The sequence below is a fragment of the Panthera pardus genome, unplaced genomic scaffold (genome assembly GCF_024362965.1).
Source record: "Panthera pardus isolate Hobbes unplaced genomic scaffold, ASM2436296v1 HiC_scaffold_27, whole genome shotgun sequence".
NCBI classification, from domain to species: Eukaryota; Metazoa; Chordata; class Mammalia; order Carnivora; family Felidae; genus Panthera; species Panthera pardus.
The window spans coordinates 99,690,862-99,711,225 of record NW_026526843.1 but is presented as its reverse complement, the minus strand read 5'-3'; the positions used below and the strand labels follow the sequence as shown (position 1 = coordinate 99,711,225).

Here is a 20,364-nt window from a genome sequence, read left to right as displayed (position 1 = left end):
CACATATTTATCACCCAATAAATGTGAGCAGCTATTACGTGATTTCTCTGCTCCCACTACATGATATTCTGAGTAATTTAGGACGCAGAATAATATGTTCCATTAAAAACTCCCGCAAATCTAATTTTTTTTTAATTTTTTTTTTTAACATTTATTTATTTTTGAGACAGGGAGAGACAGAGCATGAACTGGGGAGGGTCAGAGAGAGGGAGACACAGAATCCGAAGCAGGCTCCAGGCTCTGAGCTGTCAGCACAGAGCCCGACGCGGGGCTCGAACTCACGGACTGCGAGATCATGACCTGAGCCGAAGTCGGCCGCCTAACCGACTGAGCCACCCAGGCGCCCCCCGCAAATCTAATTTTAAAATCTAATTTGTCTTGTATTAAAATGGCCAGCCTTAGCTCCAGCCCCATTGATTCTATATTTTACCTTATAATAAATTTATTTAGTTTGAATGTGCTGTCCTAAAGGAGAGCTTCTTTCATTTATTCAGGCATTGAATGATAATTATTAAGAGCCTACTATGTGGCTGGCACTCATAAAATCAAATGGACAGGAAATAAGAGGCAATATAATTTGAAATGCCACCGTCTTCTTTTTAAATTACTTTGATATTAAGCATTCCTAATATAGAATTGTGCTTCTAGGAAGTGTTTAGCTTTGAAGCTGTCACATTAAGGCAATGTTCATTAACAATCCTGTTCTGAATGATTATGTTTAGATACATTGATTACAATAATATGGCAATCCATTCATCATGAAGTAGTTTGGGAGCTAGCAAACTATCTGAGAGACCAGCACCAGTTAATAATGATAAACATGTAGGTTTTCTCTATTCCCTCCTAAGCCCATTTTAATTCTTGCACACATACACTTTCCCTCTCCCTCCAAAGAATGTAATCAATAGAAATTAGACTTGCTCAATAAACTCCCTAGCCCCCAGAATATCTTTAGTAATGTAATTAACATGTACATCATTTAGGACACATTGTTTTAAAGTCAGATGAATTTAGACCCAGCAGACTCTATCCCTTTTTGTAATGAATCATTTTTTGTAATATATGCCCTTATCCTTGTTAGTATTTACCTACTGTATTTATTTACTGAGAGATACAGTGAGATCACAGAACTGTTTAAGCCTCTCTTGGGGCTCAACATTTGACATCGTTGATCACTGACTTCACAATATGGCACAGCCAAACTTGGCCCAGATCAAACCCTTCTACCTCTCTTTCTGGTGACATCTCCCTAGAAAGACAATGGCTCATTAAAAACTGAACAGGCGTCCACTCAAGAGTCGCTTTTACTGAGTTACTGCTCTAGGGAGGAAAAAAATTTTCCTTTTACCCTTCTAGGTTCTTGCCTGAGGCCTCCCTGTAATAAGAAACCAGACTAACAGGAGACAAACAAACGGAACTTTAATAACTTGTATACCTCCTCTATGCAACGGAGATATCCTGGAAAATCAAGCAGCTCCCTGAAAAGGCCTGAGCTGCCCCCTTAAATACCATTCGGGGAAAGGCAAAAAAAGTCGCTGGGGATAGGAGAGCCAGTAATGGAAAATTTCCAGGAGAAACACAATAATCAAGGGTGCGGTTGTTATGCAGATTTAAGTCTTTGCTTCCTCCATTGGTAAGAGTTTTTAGACTTAAGATGCCCATACAAATGGAGATTTCCCTTATACATGTAAATGTCTTTTACAAAAGGGTAACTTCTTGGTTTTCAAAATTTCTCCTGTGTCTGTAGTTCCTTAAAAATAATCAGCCTAAAATAATCCATATGCCAAAAAGACATATTTTGGGGTGATATATTCTCTTCTCCTTCATTGCTTCTGCAGTGCCCACATGTTAAGGAACTTTAGTCATGGTGCTGTAACATCTCCGCATCAGAGCCATGATGTTTAACACATTCTTTCCTTGGAGAAGATCTGACATTTTGCAGTCAGAATGTTTCATGTCCTGTAACATTTTTCTTGCTTCTCTGCTCCTCAGTTGTGTAGGACATCTACACAGCTGACCTCAATTCTTTCTTTTTTTTTTTTTCTTGATAAATAATGCCCAAACAAAAAATACACTTGATGGCTATTACACCAGTAGCACAAATTGTCCGATACTGGCGATTTTGTACCTTTGGGTTTCTTGATATGGGCACTTCAGCAAGGTTATTTACCACCAAAATTACAGGCATGAAAACTAACCTTTGGAGCTATTTCCTTAGACATAAAATATATGAGGTAAGTGAGATTACATTCAACTTATTTCTGCCTCAGCACTGAAATATCTTTTCAGAACTCTGTCGATCCCGGTTTTTCCTGATCGGCTACAGCATGAAGACTTTTTATGTAGTATAGTCTTGCCTTTTCCTCATTTTAGTCATTCAGTTCGCGTTAGTGTGAACTAGACTATTCAAGCAGCATCTTTGTTAGGAAAGAGAAGGACCACTGTTTGTGGATGATTAGCTTATTTCTCAGTTAATAAACATCAAGGGCGGGGGCGGGGGCGTGGATCCTGGACAAAGCCGGTATTGGGACCAAGAATGATAAACCTTCAGTTTTTATCATTCATGTTGAACTAATCATGAGGGCCAAAGCTCTCACTTTAATTATACGTGGACCTAGTCAATGGAAGTCCTTTCCCTGCCTTATTGAAATTTTCACTTGTTTTGCAGCTGTTAAATTCTTGATCAACACCTTTTAACCTGTATTTCCGTGTTCTACTACTCAACATACGTAACCCACTTGTAAATGTGAGTGGGATGATTAAATGTATTCTGAGTAATATAAACTTTGTCTGCAGGAGGGTTTCTTAATCTTGCCACAACTGACAATTTGGACTTCGGTAATTCTTTGCTGTGGGGGTCGGTCATATGCACTGTAGAAAGTTTCGCAGCATCCCCAGCCTCCACCCGTTAGATGCCAACACTACCTTCCCTAGTTGGACAACCAGAACTGTTTCCAAATATGGCCAAATATCCCCAAGTAACAAAATTGCCACCGGTTGAGAACCACTGACTGACAGAAGAACAGGTATTTTCATCTTAAAAAACCTTCAAGATTATACCCACTGTGGTTGTGCTACTGAACTCAAGAGTTTGCCACTTGGGGTGCATCAAATTGAACACAACCCAAGGAAATGTCTAACGCAAAGAGCTTTTTGCTATTTGTTACAAGTAAGGAGACAGGGAGATAGCTCTCAAAGCACTGCCTCCTTGTAGAGTTGGCACAGAAAGCCTTTATTTGGTGTATTAGGGAGTGGGAGCAGGAAGCTTACCTTGGCACATTTTGGCTCAATTGTGCATACCTAGCCTGTCAACATGATAGTGCATACATAGTGTGTTCAAAAAATGGCCAAAAAAACTGCCCACAGGAGGAGATCTTAGTGTTATAATGAATGGAAGTTAACTTCAGGTCAGCTTGGGGTTGGGGGGGGGGGGGGGGGCTTCTGCACATGTCCTTAGTTTCAGTCCTGCTCAGACTGCTTCCCATAAGAGGCCATCAGGTGAGACACACCTGGCAAGGCACGATCTGCTGAAACACCTAGTTGGGTGTCTCCTTGCAAAACAAAACACATTCCTTCCCTGCTTTTGTTCCTTCTCCTCCTCCCTTCTGCTGATAGCTTTTAGCTCTCTTATTTGAGTAACTTCCTGCTGCATCCCACCTAACAGTTGGGTGTTTCTTATAGCATTGGAATTCACAAAAATTAGGTTCCTTGTGTTTCCACTCCTTGAGAGTCAACTAGAAGTCTGTAGAGCAGCCCTTCACAGTCTTTTTTTGTTGTTACTGTGCTACTGATTGAAACATCATAGCCACTAACTCAAGAAATGAGTAGGTGATCCCTGGGGCACCACCCAGTCCACTGCCCCTTCCTAAGGAATCCCAAGGGGACTGGACAAATCAAAAGCGTATCTCCTGACTGAGTCTGCCAATGCTTTTGTGGAACAAACTTGGATAAATTCACTGCAAGAGAAGCCAATAACTCAAGAGATGAGGGTTTGGAAAAAAGAGAGAAATTTACTTTGGTGCCGGCAGTTGAGGCAAGTGGCTGGCTCAAACCTTAACAAACGAACTCTCTGCCAAGAAGATGGTCGCCTAGAGTTTTGTAGGGAGAGTTTAGAAGGAGTGCATGCAAGAGAGCGGGCAGAGAGCACGTGATCATAGGTGGGGGGTCAGTATGTGTTCAGCCCATGATGATGGGCAGGGAAGAGGACTTGGGGGTTGTGGTCTGCTATGCATTCCATTGTTATCAGGGCTTTTCTGGCTTGGTGGATGGAATGTTCTGATCACTAGAAAACACCTTCATCAAGGCCTCAAGAAAGTGTGATAAGAAATAAGAACAAGGGGCTTCAGTTAGAGCATGATGTCAGCAGTCTGGTCTATTTCGGGTTCTAACTTTTAGGGTCTATAGTTAATCAAGAGGGCTTGCTGAGAATTGCAGTCTTTATAGTACGTACAAATCACCTAGAGAGTTTGCTAAAAAGTGGTATGAATTCATTAGTCCAGGGTGGGACTCAAGATTTGAATTTCAAACAAGTTCCTTATTGATGTTGATGCTGCTGGTCTATGGACTGCACTTGGCCTACCAAGGTCTTTGCCTAGACACTAGGTCCTCCAATAAACTTGGTATCATCTTACAGGTAAAGAGCAACTAGCTCTCTTGAGTTCACTGTTTCCATGAGAGAGAAATGAAAAAGGAACACAGCCAGTCATTGGGATTAATTCCAACTAATTGCCTCATTCTTCTTACACGGTCAACACCTTTGAACCTATTTGAACATTAGTACATTGCCCTCACACTCTACTCTTAATGAGGTTACTTGCCTCACCTATTCAATGAAACTGTGCTTTATAGAACACATTTGCCACTTGGAGAGATGCCTGAGAGGGCACTCTCTTCAAATGTTAAATAATTAACCTCTTGAACCAGAAGGGCCCTCATTGTTGGACACGATTCTTATATATCCCTTTTGTAAAGAGAGAATCTACCTAGGAATATGTCTTAACAACATGTATGTGCGTATATACATGTATTTCAGCCTATGCAAACAAGCTATACACACAGTGTTCGTTTGATGCAAGTAGCAATTACCAAGGAGGAACAAGGTACATGATGGGGCAGCAAATACCACGAATTTTCTGTTTTGGACACTTGTATTCAGCTGAATCTCAATTATGTGTAGTAAAGAAGGGCATACATAGTGTAAGAATTGAGGGGCGCCTGGGTGGCTCAGTTAAGCATCTGACTCTTGATCTTGGCTCAGGTCTTGATGTCAGGGTCGTGAGTTCAAGCCCCACATTGGACTCCACACTGGGGATGGAGCCTACTTAAAAAAAAAAAAAAAAGAATTGAACCTCCACATATGATTGGCCAATGATAAAACTGTGAAACAGACAAAGAAAAATTTGGGTAAATAGTAGCTACATGTTCAAAAGTTCGACTTATTTTAACAGGCATCTGTCTCTAGTAGGTAATAGAGGTTATATATCAGAAGTAAACTTGAAAGGGAATCCACTGGCCCTCAGATCTTTGTGTTAGAAAATCTTTACAGTTCACACAAACAGGCAGTTTAAAAAACAATAATTCCATTTAAAGTATATGTGAACAGAGATCAAAATCACAATAACTTATTCATAGCCACTGCCCACCAACACACTACTCCCTCTACCTTCTCAGCACCACCTTGATGTTCTCATTATTTCTAGGTCAAAACAACCTGTTGACTGACGATGTTTCATATCCTGATCAAAATCTCATTCACTGCAGGCTGCTTAGAGATGATTCATATAATGCCACTGTATGAAAAAACAACAAATCATCCCCATTCACCAAATAGGTATGGGCAAAGCTGTGGGCAAAGCCCTGGGTTAGGTGTCTTTAGTAGTTGAGTCACTGCTGCCAGAGGGGTGTCTGCCCCCATCCCGGGACATGAAGGCAACGTTTCTGGGAAGAGGGAAATGGCTGTGCATTTTTATGGCTGTGAATTCTTGTACTCAGTTGAGCAATGGCACAACTGGGTCATAAAATGCAAGGTATAACTTCTAATAAGCAGTTCCTGTATATCGAACTTTGACAACCAGGTCAGTAAAGTGAGAAATTAGACATGACACATAAAAAATGCTAACTACTCTCTCAGGCCATATAATAGGAAAAAATGTGTTGATTTCCAATAAATTACCATGGAAACCTATATTAGATTTGAGTGTCGAGGACTACATTTGCCAGCTATAAGAAATATGTTAGTTGTTGGTCTCTACTTTTAGGGCCCATTTACTATTATTAGTATGTGTTCTATGAAGATGAATGTATCTGGAGATTGATTTCTCTAAATTAAAAATGGACATTTAAATGCTGTTGTTAGGGAGGAAGAATTTCCTCTACCCTTCAAGGTCCTTCTAGCTGGCCTAAGAATCAAAGTGACATGAGACAGATAAACAGGAAAAAAAATCAAATTTAATATTTAAAATTGGGAATCCACACAGACATGAACTTCCAAAGACAGTGAGGCAACCTGACATTTATAGGAGCTAAAGGGGGGGGGGTGTAGGTGTCTGAGGATACAAAGGGGAGAAAGACCATTAGCAGCAAGGTGAAAGGAGAGGTTTGGAAAGCAAAGCTTGCCCTGTTATGCAGATAAGTTTCTTATCTTAGTTAAGGAGGAATCTCTGTTAATAACTCTCCTCCTGGTACCAGCAGGCAGTCAAGGGGGGAGGTAAAGAGCTTTTCCCGAATGTGATAGGTTTTGATTGCTTTTTAACTCAAAATAATGTTCATGCCAAAGAGGTCCATTTTGGGGTGGCCTGTACTTGGCCCCTACACTATTAAAACAGATTATAGGGGCGCCTGGGTGGCTCAGTCAGTTAAGTGTCTGACCTTGGCCCAGGTCATGATCTCACGGTTGGTGGGTTCGAGCCCCGCGTCAGGCTCTGTGGTTCATGGGTTCGAGTCCCGCGACAGCTCGGAGCCTGGAGCCGGCTTCGGACTCTGTGCCTCCCTCTCTCTCTGCCTCTCTCTCTTTCTCAAAAATAAATAAACTTTTAGGGAAAAAAAACAGATTTTATTTTTACTTCACACACAAAAAAATCCAGTGGTATATTTAAGAAAACGCGAAAAGGTCAGTTTCAAAACCCCCCAAGAATCATTACCATGTATATGAATGAAGATTTACTGAAAAGAAATTGTGAACTGTGATGGAAAAACAGACTATTTCTTGAGAATGTTTTGGTTTTGACTCTTTACTTGTATGTGACCTAAAGCAAGTCTCTTTGTGCCATTGTTCTTCATTTTTATCGTTTGTAAACTAATTGCCCTTAAGCTAGAGTGAAAGAATCTTGTAAGAACATATGGAACCCTGGGTGACTGATAGTACATTATTAACCCATTTGTCAGATCTTACAGATTCTGTGAGTTTGGAGTCTTTGTACCTCAGTTTGCAAATCTTGAAAGTGAAATGAACTGTTTTCTCTTCCTAGAGATGTTTTTATGGTTTTAAGTGTTTGTAAAGTTGACACATATTTTTATTTTTTTTTTTTTATTTTTTTTAAGTTGTTTTTTTTTTTAAGTTTTATTTTTGAGACAGAGAGCATGAGTGGGGGAGGGACAGAGAGAGAGGGGAACAGAGGATTAGAAGGGCTCCATGCCACCACCAGCGGGGAACCCCTTTGGGGGCTCGAACCCAGGAACCATGAGATCAAGACCTGAGCTGCAGTCAGACGCTTAACCACCTGAGCCACCCAGGAGCCCCCGTTGACTTATAATTTTAGATGACTAGTTCCTGTAACTGAAAAATAGAAATTACAATTCCTTGCAGTTCAGAGTACTGACCAGTAATGGTTGCCAAATTCATGGAAACTAAACTGGAAGAGACTATTATCAAAGCTTAAAGAATGACCCATAAATTGCCTCACTTAAATCAATTTTGAATTCTAATTCTAGTATGTAATGTAAAATGAGTAGGACTTGAAAACTATCATCCCACACTTTCAGGGCAATGACTCAAAACAGCTTGGGTATCAGTCAAGTTTTCCTCTCTTCCTTTCTAGGTTCTTTGGCTGGTCTCATAATTACATTGACAGAAAACTGATTCAAAGGAGACAAACAAATGTAATTTCATACGTCCCAGAGCCCCACAGAAATAGGAGACTCAAAGGCAGTTGGCCAATTGAGGCTTACATGCCTTCCTGAGTTAAGGAATGATTTAGGGGCCTGGAGCTTCAAAGGGGAGGAAGGCAATTCACAGGAAGATAAGAAGAGTAGATATTTGGTAGTCAGATGTTTGTCCTGCCATGCCAGTTAAATCTTTCTGTGAATAAGTTGTGTCAGGTAGTAGAGCTCTTTCTGGTCTAGGCCCCCTTTGTCAATTCTTTTAGGCTAAGGAGAGGTAAATGTTGTTTCTGAGTCTGCTGGGTCTTAATGGCCTTCAACTCAACATAATCCACACTCACATTTTGGAGTGACATGTTCTCTTCCCCTTCAGGTACATTTCTCATGTTCCCCAAATGAACCAATATGTGTATATCATTTAGACATGTCAGTATTGAAAGTAGCTTAAGGACTACGTTAAAAGTATCACAACAAAATCCCATGTTGGCTATCTTCTTGTGTAGGCTCCTATCACTGGCAACTCTGTAGTCACATAAAAATTGATCATCTTGAGGGGCCCCTGGGTGAACACTTAATCAGTCGGTTAAGTGTTTGACCTTGGCTTAGGTCGTGTTCTCACAGTTTGTGAGTTCAAGCCCCACATTTGGCTCTCTGTTGTCGACACAGACAGCACAGAGACCACTTCACATCCTCTGTGCCCCTTTCTCTTTGCCCCTCCCCTTCTCTCTCTCTCTCTCTCTCTCTCTCTCTCAAAAATAAATAAACATTAGAAGAAATTTTTAAAAATTGTTAATATTCAAATGTATTTTCACCTGTTAACTACTTACATGCTAGTTTAGGTTTCTCATCTGTAAATAAATGCAATTAGAGTAAGTGAAATTTGAAATCTTATTATCCTTTTATGATTTTCATTGAGCATGTTGTATAGAGTCAGGGAAAAAAATAAGAAAAAAATAAATCTATTTTGGTACAGCCACTGAAAAATTTCAAAGTGCTTACAGGAAACCAATCATTCATCTTTTTGCTCTAAAATCAAGTTATTTACACATTTTAAAAGTATATTAAAACCTATTTCCTTCAATGTCCACTCTTGTTCTCCCTTTATGTCTATGTTAGAAAACATCGTCTGGGGGGCACATTTACTTCTATATTACTTTCTCAAGCCATTGCTGATTTTCATGCACCAAAAATCTATACGTAGAGCAAGACAGTAAGATAATGGCTTAGTCTTTGTGAAGCGGGTCCATGTTACTGCCATTTTGGTGAAAGTGAATTCATTAGTGAGGACAGGCCCTTCATATATCCCAACTACACGGGCCACTAAACTCTATAAGTCATTCACTTTATTCTCAACGTCACTGTGGTTTAAGGAGCTACTTACTGTTCCCTTAGGAGGAATCAAGGAATGATAGATCCTGCTACCAGTAGTTCCCAAACCTTGCCTGTGTCTTTGTAGAGTATTAATGGGAGAAGAAAAAAGAAACATAAACAAGTGTTCATAAATTCTTGACTCTCTCTCTTTACAGAACAGGGCAAACTTACCACTATTTCTCGTAGCACTTTTATGTTTTCAGAAAACAGAGAGCCATCAAAAAGATTCAAGAGAGATAAGAAATGGAATTTTCTGTTACTTCTGTTGAGGGAAATAAACAAGCATATGGTTTGATTATTGTTTTTGCCTTAATAGTCTCTAGCTGTGTGGAGTCACCAAGATTTTGAATGAAACTTGTCTCATCAGAGAAACAGTTTTTGCCACACACATTTTATTCTAACACTTTCAATAATAAGGAAATACATTAAAACACTAAAGGAAGAAAATGGTAATAATAACAAAATTCTGAAGCTGATCAACGCATCCCATTTCGTATATCGCGACGTGTTTAGTTTTTACATACGTAAAATATTTTATAAATCTATTTCCAGCAATCGAATATACTACAAATCCTAGTTTGTTTGTTTTTTTCAGAAGGGCTCAATGTGTCTGTAGAAAACATGGCTCCTTCTACTGGTTCTGTAAGTAGTCCAGATGTTCTGGTTCTTTGGCCAATGCAAAGCATTCCCAGTGGAAGACCAAAGTGCTCTAACTGCGACAGCATGTCCTCTGGTGGAGGACTGCTTTCAGGATAAACACTGCAGCCCTTAACAAACAGGAGTAAAATGGCAATGCCACCTTCACTCTGACAATTTTCTCTTGAGAGATGTTTTCGAACATTCCATCTGTGCCTGTCTATTTGTATGACGCGTTGAGAAGGAAACTCCTAGTAGAGAGAAAGCAAATACTTTTTCTTCTAAGAGGTTTTCCTTTAGGCAGCTGTGAAATTTGACACCTTGATAAACAGTGGCCCCGTCTTCTAAGCTGGTCACCTGAGGCCCATTTTGCTCTTTATTCTAGCAGTCTCTTTCTTCTTTGTCTGATTTCTCCTCATCATACTCAATCTTATGAGACCTAAGATGAAGGAGTCCCCGTGTGAATACTTCATATGTTTGCGTGTGTGTACAGATACATAAATGTTCTGTGTACATCCCAAATGGTGGTCCTTAGCCAGACCTATTTCAAAGACTGCTTTTATAACCAAAGGGGAAATGTTTTCAGCGATAAAGCTCTATCTGTGTTAGTAATGCCACATTGTGCTTTCTGAAAATATGTCAGTTTTCCACAGGGGAGAATCATTGTCCTATTTTTCTGACCTAATTTTGGGAAGCCTGGTTTAATTGATACCACGAATCCTTCAAATAAATATGTATTGACAAGGTACACCCTAGTTGCTTTGAAAAGAAAACAAAAGATAAACATGTTCTAGCTGAGAAATCAAAACACGCAGTTGATTACTACCATCCATCACACCATACATTCGCTTTCTCTGTACTTCACCCCGAATGACTTGCCAAAAACCTCTGCACTTTGCTACATCCTGCACTTTGCTGCAAAGTGTCCGACCCCCATCCCTAAAATCTCCCAACACAAACACAAACACCCTGAGTGACCTGCTCACCTGACCTGCGGTTACGCTGCTCATAGTAGAGCATTTCTTACATGTATATAAAAGGCCGACAGAGTGAAACTTAAGTGCACAATGGGTGTTGGCTTTTATTATTGTGTTATTAAATACCTAAGTATGTGCCAGACTCTGCACCTAGACATGAGTTCCTTTAAGGCAAGAAGCTTATTTTATCCATCACTTGATCACTAGAACTCAAAGTACTACACCTGGCACATTTAAGGCACTTATTAAAGTGGGGTGTCTGGGTGGCTCAGTCGGTTAAGCATCTGACTTCATTTCAGGTCATGATCTCACGGTTTGTGAGTTCCAGGCTCGCCTCAGGCTCTTTGCTGACCGCTCAGAGCCTGGAGCCTGCTTTGGATTCTGTCTGTCTGTCTGTCTGTCTGTCTTTCTCTCTCTCTCTCTCAAAAATAAATAAACATTAAAAAACTTTTAAGGCACTTATTAAATGAGAGAGTGAAAGAATGAATGAATGAGTGAAAAGAAAACAATTGGATCACAATATCAAAGATGGAAGGATTGATTTCTAAATGCCAAGTGCACACAAACCTTCCTTGTCCTGCAAGTCTGTACAAGACTGTATGGTCATTGGATTTATGAATGAGAGAACATTTCTATATTTGTATTATTTAGTTGACCATTTTTGTATAGAATGATATTTTATTACCAAATTAATAGAATGCATATTAGTAATTCTCCCTCTTCAGTTGCTTGAACTTCATGACATGTTGGCTGGGAAACTGGCTCACAAAGATATTCTGGGAATTTTAGAGTGGGAATGCATAAAAAACTAACTTTTCGTTAGAAAATTGAGTTTGTTACTAATCATCTAGTCATTGATTTATTCAACAGATATTCATTGAGTACCTACTATGTGTCAGATAGCTTCCAAGGCACTTGATCAGTAAAAAAAAAAAAATACGGACAAAATAGACCCCCGCCCTCAAAGAGCATTCTTGCTCTTGAAAGAATTTAAATTCCAATGGGAGACAGATGATAAACAATAATACATTTATTAATAAGCAAATTAATATTATATCGTGATTAATGCTTTAGCTAAAAATAAAGAAAAATGGATGCAAAGTATAGTTTGTGATTTGGAATGTGTGCTCAGTAGACCAAATTGAGATTGTGTTATATGTGAAGAAAAAAGGCAAAGGAAGAGGCATACCAAAATCTGGGAGAGGAATATGCCAATCAGAGGGAACAGCTACAGCAGAGTCCTAAGGTAAAACAATTGTCTGTAATGTAAAACCATAAATAAAACTAAACAACATAATGCAATATAGTAAGTCACCACAAAAGCTACAGAAAATCCATTTTCTGAGGAGATGAATCACTTCTGGAAAAGTGCCATTCAAAATCTCAGCCTTGCCTTGCAGGATTGGTAGGGTTTTGATAAGTGGAAAGGGGAAACTCTATGTCAGTCCAGAATTGGGAAAACGCATGTCAAATTCAATTCACGTTGGAGAGATGATTCCGGCTGGAGGTTAATTAGCTGCTTCAATTAAAGGAGTGAAGGGCCGTGAATGCCAACATAAGGGTTTTGGACTTTTTTCCAAGAGCATTGTAGAGCGACCAAGAATTACTGAAGAAAATTCCAAAGCAAGGGCACGTTTCCGGAAGATTACATTGAAGGCTTTGTACAGATTAGAATGACTGTAAATAATAAAACTTCCAGTCAAGACTGTTCAACGCAGAACACACTCTAATTACAGTAACACTTGAGATAATATGATCTTACCATGTGTCTTTTATTTTTGAACATTTGATTTTGAAAACAAAAATACTGGACGGTACAGAAACACTGCAAGAATAGCAAAATAAATTTCCACATATCCTCCTCGACTAGATTCACCAGACATCGTGACTAAATTCTTCCATGTGAATCTTGTAAACACAAGGATGTTTCCTTACTTAACCACAATATAGTTATCAAAATTCAGGAAAATTGAAAACGGTAGAAAGCTATTTCTAAAATACCGTCTATATTTCCTTTTAAAAGATTGTGGCAGTAATACTCTTCTACTGTATTTCCATCCAGGATTCCATATTGCATGTTGTTGGTCAAGTCTTCTTACTGTCCTTTAATCTGGGATGGTTCCTCAGCCTGTGACTTTCAGGGTGTTGGGAATGAATTTCCTCTGCCCACTGAGGTAACTGAACTAAGCATGAGGCAGATTAACAGGAGAATATCATATTTAGTAGGAGGAATCCCCACAGAAGTGACATTTAAAGACAGGCGACCCGAGGCTTATGTGACCTCCTGAGCTGGTAAGGGGAGGAGACGAGCTTGGGAAACAAAGGTTGGAAAACAAAAGGGTTTAGAAAACAAAGGTTGTCCTGTTATGCAAATAAATTTCTTAGGTAAAGAGGAATCTCTGTTAAGAGCTCCCTCCATGGTACAGGCTCTCCTTTCCAAGTCAATTTAGGCAGTTGGGAAAGGTGGAGACCTTTGCAGGCATCTGCTGTGTTTGGATTGCTTTTAACTCAAAATGATCAAGCCAAAGGGCTTGCCCTTGACCCTAACAATGGCTTGGACAGTTTTGAAGAGTAGAAACCAGATTTTTTTTTTTTGTACAATGTCCCTCAGTTTGGTTTGCCACATGCATCCTCCTTTTTTGGATATTTACCTGTTTCTGGCTGGAGTACTATGTAAATGATAATTGTGCCTCCTTAATGCATCACATCAGGAGGTAGGTGATGTCAATTTGTCCCATTGCTGGTGATGTTCATTTGGGCTACTTCCTTAAAGTGGTGTCCATTTTTGGCTAATAAATAATCAGTGAGGAGGTACTTTAAAACAGTGTGAATATCCTCCTTCATCAATCTCTCACCCAATAATTTTAGCATTTGTTGATAATCCTGCCTGAATGAATTATTATTAGAATGGTTGAAACATCGTGATTTGTAATTCTATCATTTCTTCTATTTTTACCTAGTGGCATTCTGCTTTGGCTAAGGGAGACCTTTCTTTTTAATTTATTTGTTCATTAATATGAATTCATGGAATCATGTTTTTTTGATTACTGTCATTATTCATCTTAACTCATCTTTTAATACATACCACTTATGAATATTCCTTTGACTTCATAGGGAAAAAACACAACACCCTTTCCATCTGGTTGGAAGGAAGAAAAGCACATTTTAAGGGGAGGCTTTAGCTAACTGCGGAAAGAATGATGTATTTTTTTTTCTCTAGCCTTTTGTTTTATTTTTCAATTTTGAAGTTTATTAACATGTAACAATGCGATTCTAATGGCTTCTGGCGCTTAGACTAACTACGCCCTCATGATGGGTTCTAGCCAACAACCATATTTGCATTCTCGATTGGCAGTAAGTAAAAGTTAATGTGATACTTTTGCTGAAAACCTCTCTCCAAAATAACAAAATATACCACTTGGAAGGTAATCTTTTGCCCAGATGTTTGGTTGCACAAATCAACCTGCTAAATTCAGAGACCATTTTTATTTTTATTATTATTGTTATTATTATTATATTATTATTTTGTATATCCTGCCTTGTTCCAAAAAGCACTTTCCAAAAGCAAAACTTCTGTCTTTACATACTAGTTTATACCTTCCCCAAAACATTTTCTTGCCATTATGTGAGTAGCAATTCAGCTTCTTAATGCGTTACCGAAAAAAAAAAAAATTATAACTGCTTCTAAATTGCGTTGATGTATTGTAGAATTGAGTTGAATATCTTTGTAGGCTGAGCATAATTATCCTCCTGCCAGGAACAAATAAGTTATACTGCTCCAGAGAAATAAATATGCATATGAATTTATGTGGATGGATAAATCCTTATAAAGTTTAGCTCTTTATAACACAATGAGAGAAGAGGAAATGTACTTGGTGAGGCTAATGAATAAACCGGGATCATTAGATTGTCTATCATGCATTTCCCCCCACAAACTTGCACTTTACTGCATATAAATCAGGGCAGAACATTTGAAAGGACTTTATATAATGAATGAGGCAATTTTAGGCTGAACTATATAAGGAAAAGCCACCTAAAATACTCAGTTATACTTTAAGCAAGATTATGCATATAAATACACATAGAGAAACAAAATGAAAATCCAAGTGAGGAGTTCAAAAATACCTAAAAACTTTGATTTACTTTGTTAACATCTTTACCTCTTCAAAGATCCCTAGCAGAAAAAGTTTGCCAACAACAATACCAGGTACTGGCCAGTAGAAAAAAATAGGATCCCAAACTGCACTAGGTAATTGCAGCAAGATTAGTGTAAACCAAATGCATTTATTATTTGCAGTGTAATCCAATGTACTAAGAGATGGCATGCGCTTTATTTTAATTAGCTGTTTCTTTTAAAGGGTTGCTTGGTCCAACTGTCTTGATAAGAAAAAATTGTAGTCATTGCTCAAAATGCTTGTAGCAAATCTAGTTTTAAATTGAAGCAATTTATTCCGAAAGCAGTCTACTACTGCAGCAATAATCAATGTGTTTTCCCTTTGCCCAAACTGGAGCTTTCCAAAGACTATTGTTAATTGCCTGTAACTAAATGACTGCTGGTGCCCTTAAACGTAACTCTTTGGCACTTGTTCATTTGTTGTGTTTAACCAAATGCCAGTTTCCCTTAGGTTTTGCTGAGCAATTTTGCTTTACAATTTTCAATATTCAGTCTCAATCCCTTAAAGGGGGGCAGAGTCTATCATTTTAACAAAATAACACAAAGGCTACACAGATTCTTAAAAGGTCTGCACTTTCTCTTTCCATCTTCTGATGTTGAATCGTGCTGAAATGGAATCTTTTTATTTTTTAAATGCTGCCACTCCAGGCAACTTGAACTGGAGCTGAAAAGCAGATCCCATTTCAAAGGGAAAATGACATTTGCTGGGGCAACACCTTTCACATTGCAATGTAAGGATACAATACAGCAGTGGGCCCAGATCATTTCTTTTAACTGTAACAGAATTTAACCCCTAGTAATTTTGTCTTGACCCAATGGATAAGCCATAATGGGTAGCGCTCATATTAATGAATGCGTCCAGCTTGGACCAAAAGAATGTGGAAACTAAATCTAATACACCCTTTTGGCGGGGGGAGAGTTTACACAGGGCATACAAACCAGTGTGAAAAACTTAAATGAAAATTTTTTTAACCTCTCCCATTTATAATACGAAGGGCACGTAAGGTACTCTTGCATAAAAACAACGTAGTAACCGAGGAACAGGCACTGGTGTGTGGACCGTGGCAAAAGACCCATTTCTTCTCTGACTTCCGAGGACGTTGTAAGAACACCATGCTTCTGAATGTAATACTACAGAAGTATCTGAAGGAAATTTGAGATACTCTCCGGATCCCAGGACAAATTCGCTCCTTGAAAATGCCGTGTCTCTGGACCTGGTTTTGGTGTCCCTATTATTAGTAAATGACTATCCTCTGGCTCAGAAGGCTTATTCTTGCTTATTGCTCATACTCTAGGTATATATAACTTTCCATATGTTTGTAACTTAAAGTATACATTCATGTGACAGTAGACCATTTCTGTAATTGCTAAGCCCCATCAACCCCGCTGGCTTTTTCTCATTACATTTCAGACAATACTATTGATTGGCCTATGAAATAGTATATTTGAGGTAGTGTATATAATTATTTGACTGGCCCTAGACTTCTAGCAATGGGAATAATTCACATTTGGGCAGTGACTTCTCTAAAAATAGGAAGGACTTACTTCCATGTAATTTTTCTCTGATTTTGCATATTCAGTGTTAAAGGTCTTAAAGAAGTGTGTGAAGACCAGTCTTATAAATACCATCCAAAGAAAATGAGAATTCCGCTTATTAGAGTAATAAGATTACGTTTCAGGCACAGTTTTGGATTGTTTTGAAAGCTGTTCAACTAGATACGGGGTGAAGCACGCCAGTTGCCCAGGCCTGCTGCCACGTCTCTAGAATCCACAAGTGCGCTTGGAGCCAACATAGAACCATTCCTGACCTGGGCGGATACCTGCCAAAGCAGCTGTCCTGACTCCAGCTTTCTTTTACAGCTTCTCCCCACCTAAGCCTTGAGTTAGAATTTATAATGACTATTTTTTTTCAAAATATCAAAGTTGTGAAGAATGGAAGTGTAATTAACGTAAGGTGAAGTGCATGGATGGTAGGTGTTCTGTTCATTGCATTCTGACAATCATATGCCGGTATATCCGTACCTCAAAAGAGCTACAGAATGTTTCGTCTACCCCAGAAAGTTTCCCGTTGCCCCCTTCCAATACATTTTCCCATCACTTATCCACAAAGCATCCATTTTGTGATTTCTATCACGATGGTTTATTTTGGCCTGCTCTGGTACTTCGTTTAGACAGAATTATACAGAAGATACTACTTTGTGTCTGGCTTCCTTCACCTAACATAATTTGGTGAGATTCACTCTTGTTGCATGTGTCCGTAGTTTATGCTTTTTACTGCTGAGTGTATTCTGTCATATGGACGGACAGCAGTCTGTTCAATGTCTCCTGTTAATCACCCTTTGGGTCGTTTTCAGTCACGGCCACCATGAATAAGACTTCTCTGAACACTCCTGAACGAGTCTTCTTGTGGATATCTGCTTATATTTCCGTGGGTGAATACATAGGAGTGTACTTGCTAGTCATAGGGTAGATCCCTAAGCTAACTTTATTAGAAACCACCCCAAATTTTCTAATATAGTGGTACCATTGGGCTTTGCCATCAGCACCGTTTGAGAGTGCAAGTTAAGCGTTCTCCGTTATTTTTCCCTGTCTTTTCTCGTGCAAGCATTTTAGAGTGATAAATTGTGTCTAATGCGTTAAAATAGAAAACAGAGTGAATCGGAAAAGAAACCACAGTTCAAATGTTTATCTCTTCCATCGTAACCAGTACAATTTAAATCAGGTGATTTTGGTATACAAATTGGCCTGTGGGCATAAGTTAGTTTTCTGCAGGTTTCTGTGTATATGGTGGAGTTAACTCATATACTGAGAGAACCAGGCCCACTGCCCCCCACGGAATTACCTACCCACTTATCCTTTCTGTTCGCACAGGGATGGGACAACATTATCCTGAGGAGCTTTTTGTATTTCATTCCTGGTACTTTTGTAGTAGTATCTTGTGTAGGTCCTCACAAGATTCAGCATATAAAGGTGTCTGATATTTATAAGTACAAAATATAAAAATTTCCAGGAGGCGCGTTTTGGCATTTCCCTTGTCATATTCATTTAGACTCTGAAAGATTTAATAACTCGTTTTCTTTTTCTTCCTTAAATTCATAAAGTCCAATCACTTCTAATAAGGTTGTCTTCTATTTTCCATTTAATTTTAATAACAAGAGCATCAGAATACACTTGATTAAACAGCAGTTATATATGTTTTCTGATTAAACTGTTGCATTGAAAATGAAGGACTACATAATGAAAAATATGGCTGAGTTCTGTAATTATCCCAGGAAAAGTCACATCACACGCAAACACACGTGCACACATGTGCACAAACACACAATGTTCTTGTGAAAAAATGATGTCCGTGTTTTCAAGTTATTTGTCCCTGATATGGCCCTGTACTCCTGATTATTTCACCCCCTTTTTGAGATCTCAGGAGTGATCTTGTAACACAAGAGTAGTTGTTTCTCAAGCCATAGATTATTTTAAAGTTTTCACTATAAGCCTACATTTCCTCTGCTCTGAAATTAGATAACCCATCGATGAATTATAAAGTAAAGCATCAAAAATACCATCACTTCAGAGCCATCATTTCAGGAATTTTTATATCTAATGGTAATTAAGGAAACCAGCACTTTTCAACGTAGTCATCAACAATAGTGAACCATGGCTCCCCATCAGTAACGTGTGTACTGTGTTGATCAAGACGGTAGGCATTCGTAGGCGCGTAAAGTGAACTTCATAGTCTGTGCATTCTGGCTTAATGTTTAAAAGCCGGTAGCCTTCATTTTGTTACAATGTGTATGGGCTCTAAAGGGGAAGAAAAGAAGTGAATATTCTATCCCCAGAAATGCCTGATAATTGTTAATGTAATATGGATATTCAAGAGGAAAAAGAGAACATGTATGTGGCAAGAGAATCCCTCTTTTGGGTCGAATGTAGCAAACTGCCTAGTAAAAGGGGAAAGAGAAGAAAAGAAAATTCTCTAAATAGCTTAGTGAAAGGAAAATACTACCGACATAGTCTGGTGTGACATCCACGAGGGGGCCGGCTCTTTGAGCCCAAGTATTCAGCCGCCAACACTGCGGCAAGCCACACTGGCACGACTGTTCAGAAACATATGGAACAGTAGTCATTGCTCCTGGCAGGAGGCAGCAGGCAGTATTCCTTAGGTGGCCCACCCACCCCTCTATGTCACAGTCCACACTGCCCTTCAGGAACTGCGTTGTTGGAACCCTTACGTCCCCTCAGCCCCAACCCCTAGGTGATAGCCCAGGTCAGAAAGGTCAAGATTCACATTGGGTGAGTTCGGAAGCCGTCCTGACTTAAACGCTTCATATCCACAGGAACCGATATTTCTTTGATCAACCCCACAAGCATAATTTGTGGGATTCCCCCAAGGGATATGCTTATATGTGTTACTGTACTCAGGCAAGCCCCAAATTATCGTTTCCAAGCCGGTATTTCTAATTTGTTTCCGTCCAATGCCGTCTCCCATTTTTACCGTAAACAATGTCGCTTAGCAACACAGCTACCACAGACCACCTTATCTGGTTACCAAGGAAACAGACCTAGAAAGGTCCCATTTTCATGCAGAAGGGGAAGGGGTTGTGTTAATCCATCACCTACATCTGGTCTCATCCACAGAACTGTGAAATCAAGTTGAATTTGTGACTTGGAATGTGAACATGGTATAATTCCCTTTGGTGATTTGTTGTTGTTGTTGTTGTTCCCAGAGTTGATGTACACAGTTGAACTTGCTGGAGGGCTTGGTGCTATCCTTTTGCTGCTTGTTTGTCTGGTGACCATCTACAAGTGTTACAAGATAGAAATCATGCTCTTCTACAGGAATCATTTTGGGGCCGAGGAGCTGGATGGAGGTAAGATGAGTTCCCTCTTTTGATGTTCTCTCCGGATGTGCTTCTTTGTTTCCTGCCTTTGTTTTCTTGAGAGGCAAGAAAAGTTACCGCAAAGCGCCTGGCAGCAGTTCTCATCTTTCGCTGTTCAGTTTGTAAATTCCTCCTTCACGTGGAACTCTACGTGTGATGCTTTGGAGCCAATAGGCAATTTCCTCTGCAAATGGTAAAGCGACACCTACCCTTTTTAGAATCCTATTCCAAATAG

The 20,364-nt window shown here is 39.3% G+C and overlaps 1 protein-coding gene across 1 annotated transcript in view; it reads left to right on the top strand.

Annotated features, from left to right (window-relative positions):
* The window catches only part of IL1RAPL1 (interleukin 1 receptor accessory protein like 1), a 1,353,681-nt gene that overhangs the window by 1,305,906 nt on the left and 27,411 nt on the right, over nucleotides 1–20,364 (top strand). Inside the window, exon 9 of the mRNA XM_019419745.2 lies at nucleotides 19,977–20,120. Within this exon, the coding sequence (XP_019275290.1) occupies nucleotides 19,977–20,120 (144 nt within the window). The remainder of the gene's footprint in view (nucleotides 1–19,976; nucleotides 20,121–20,364) is intronic.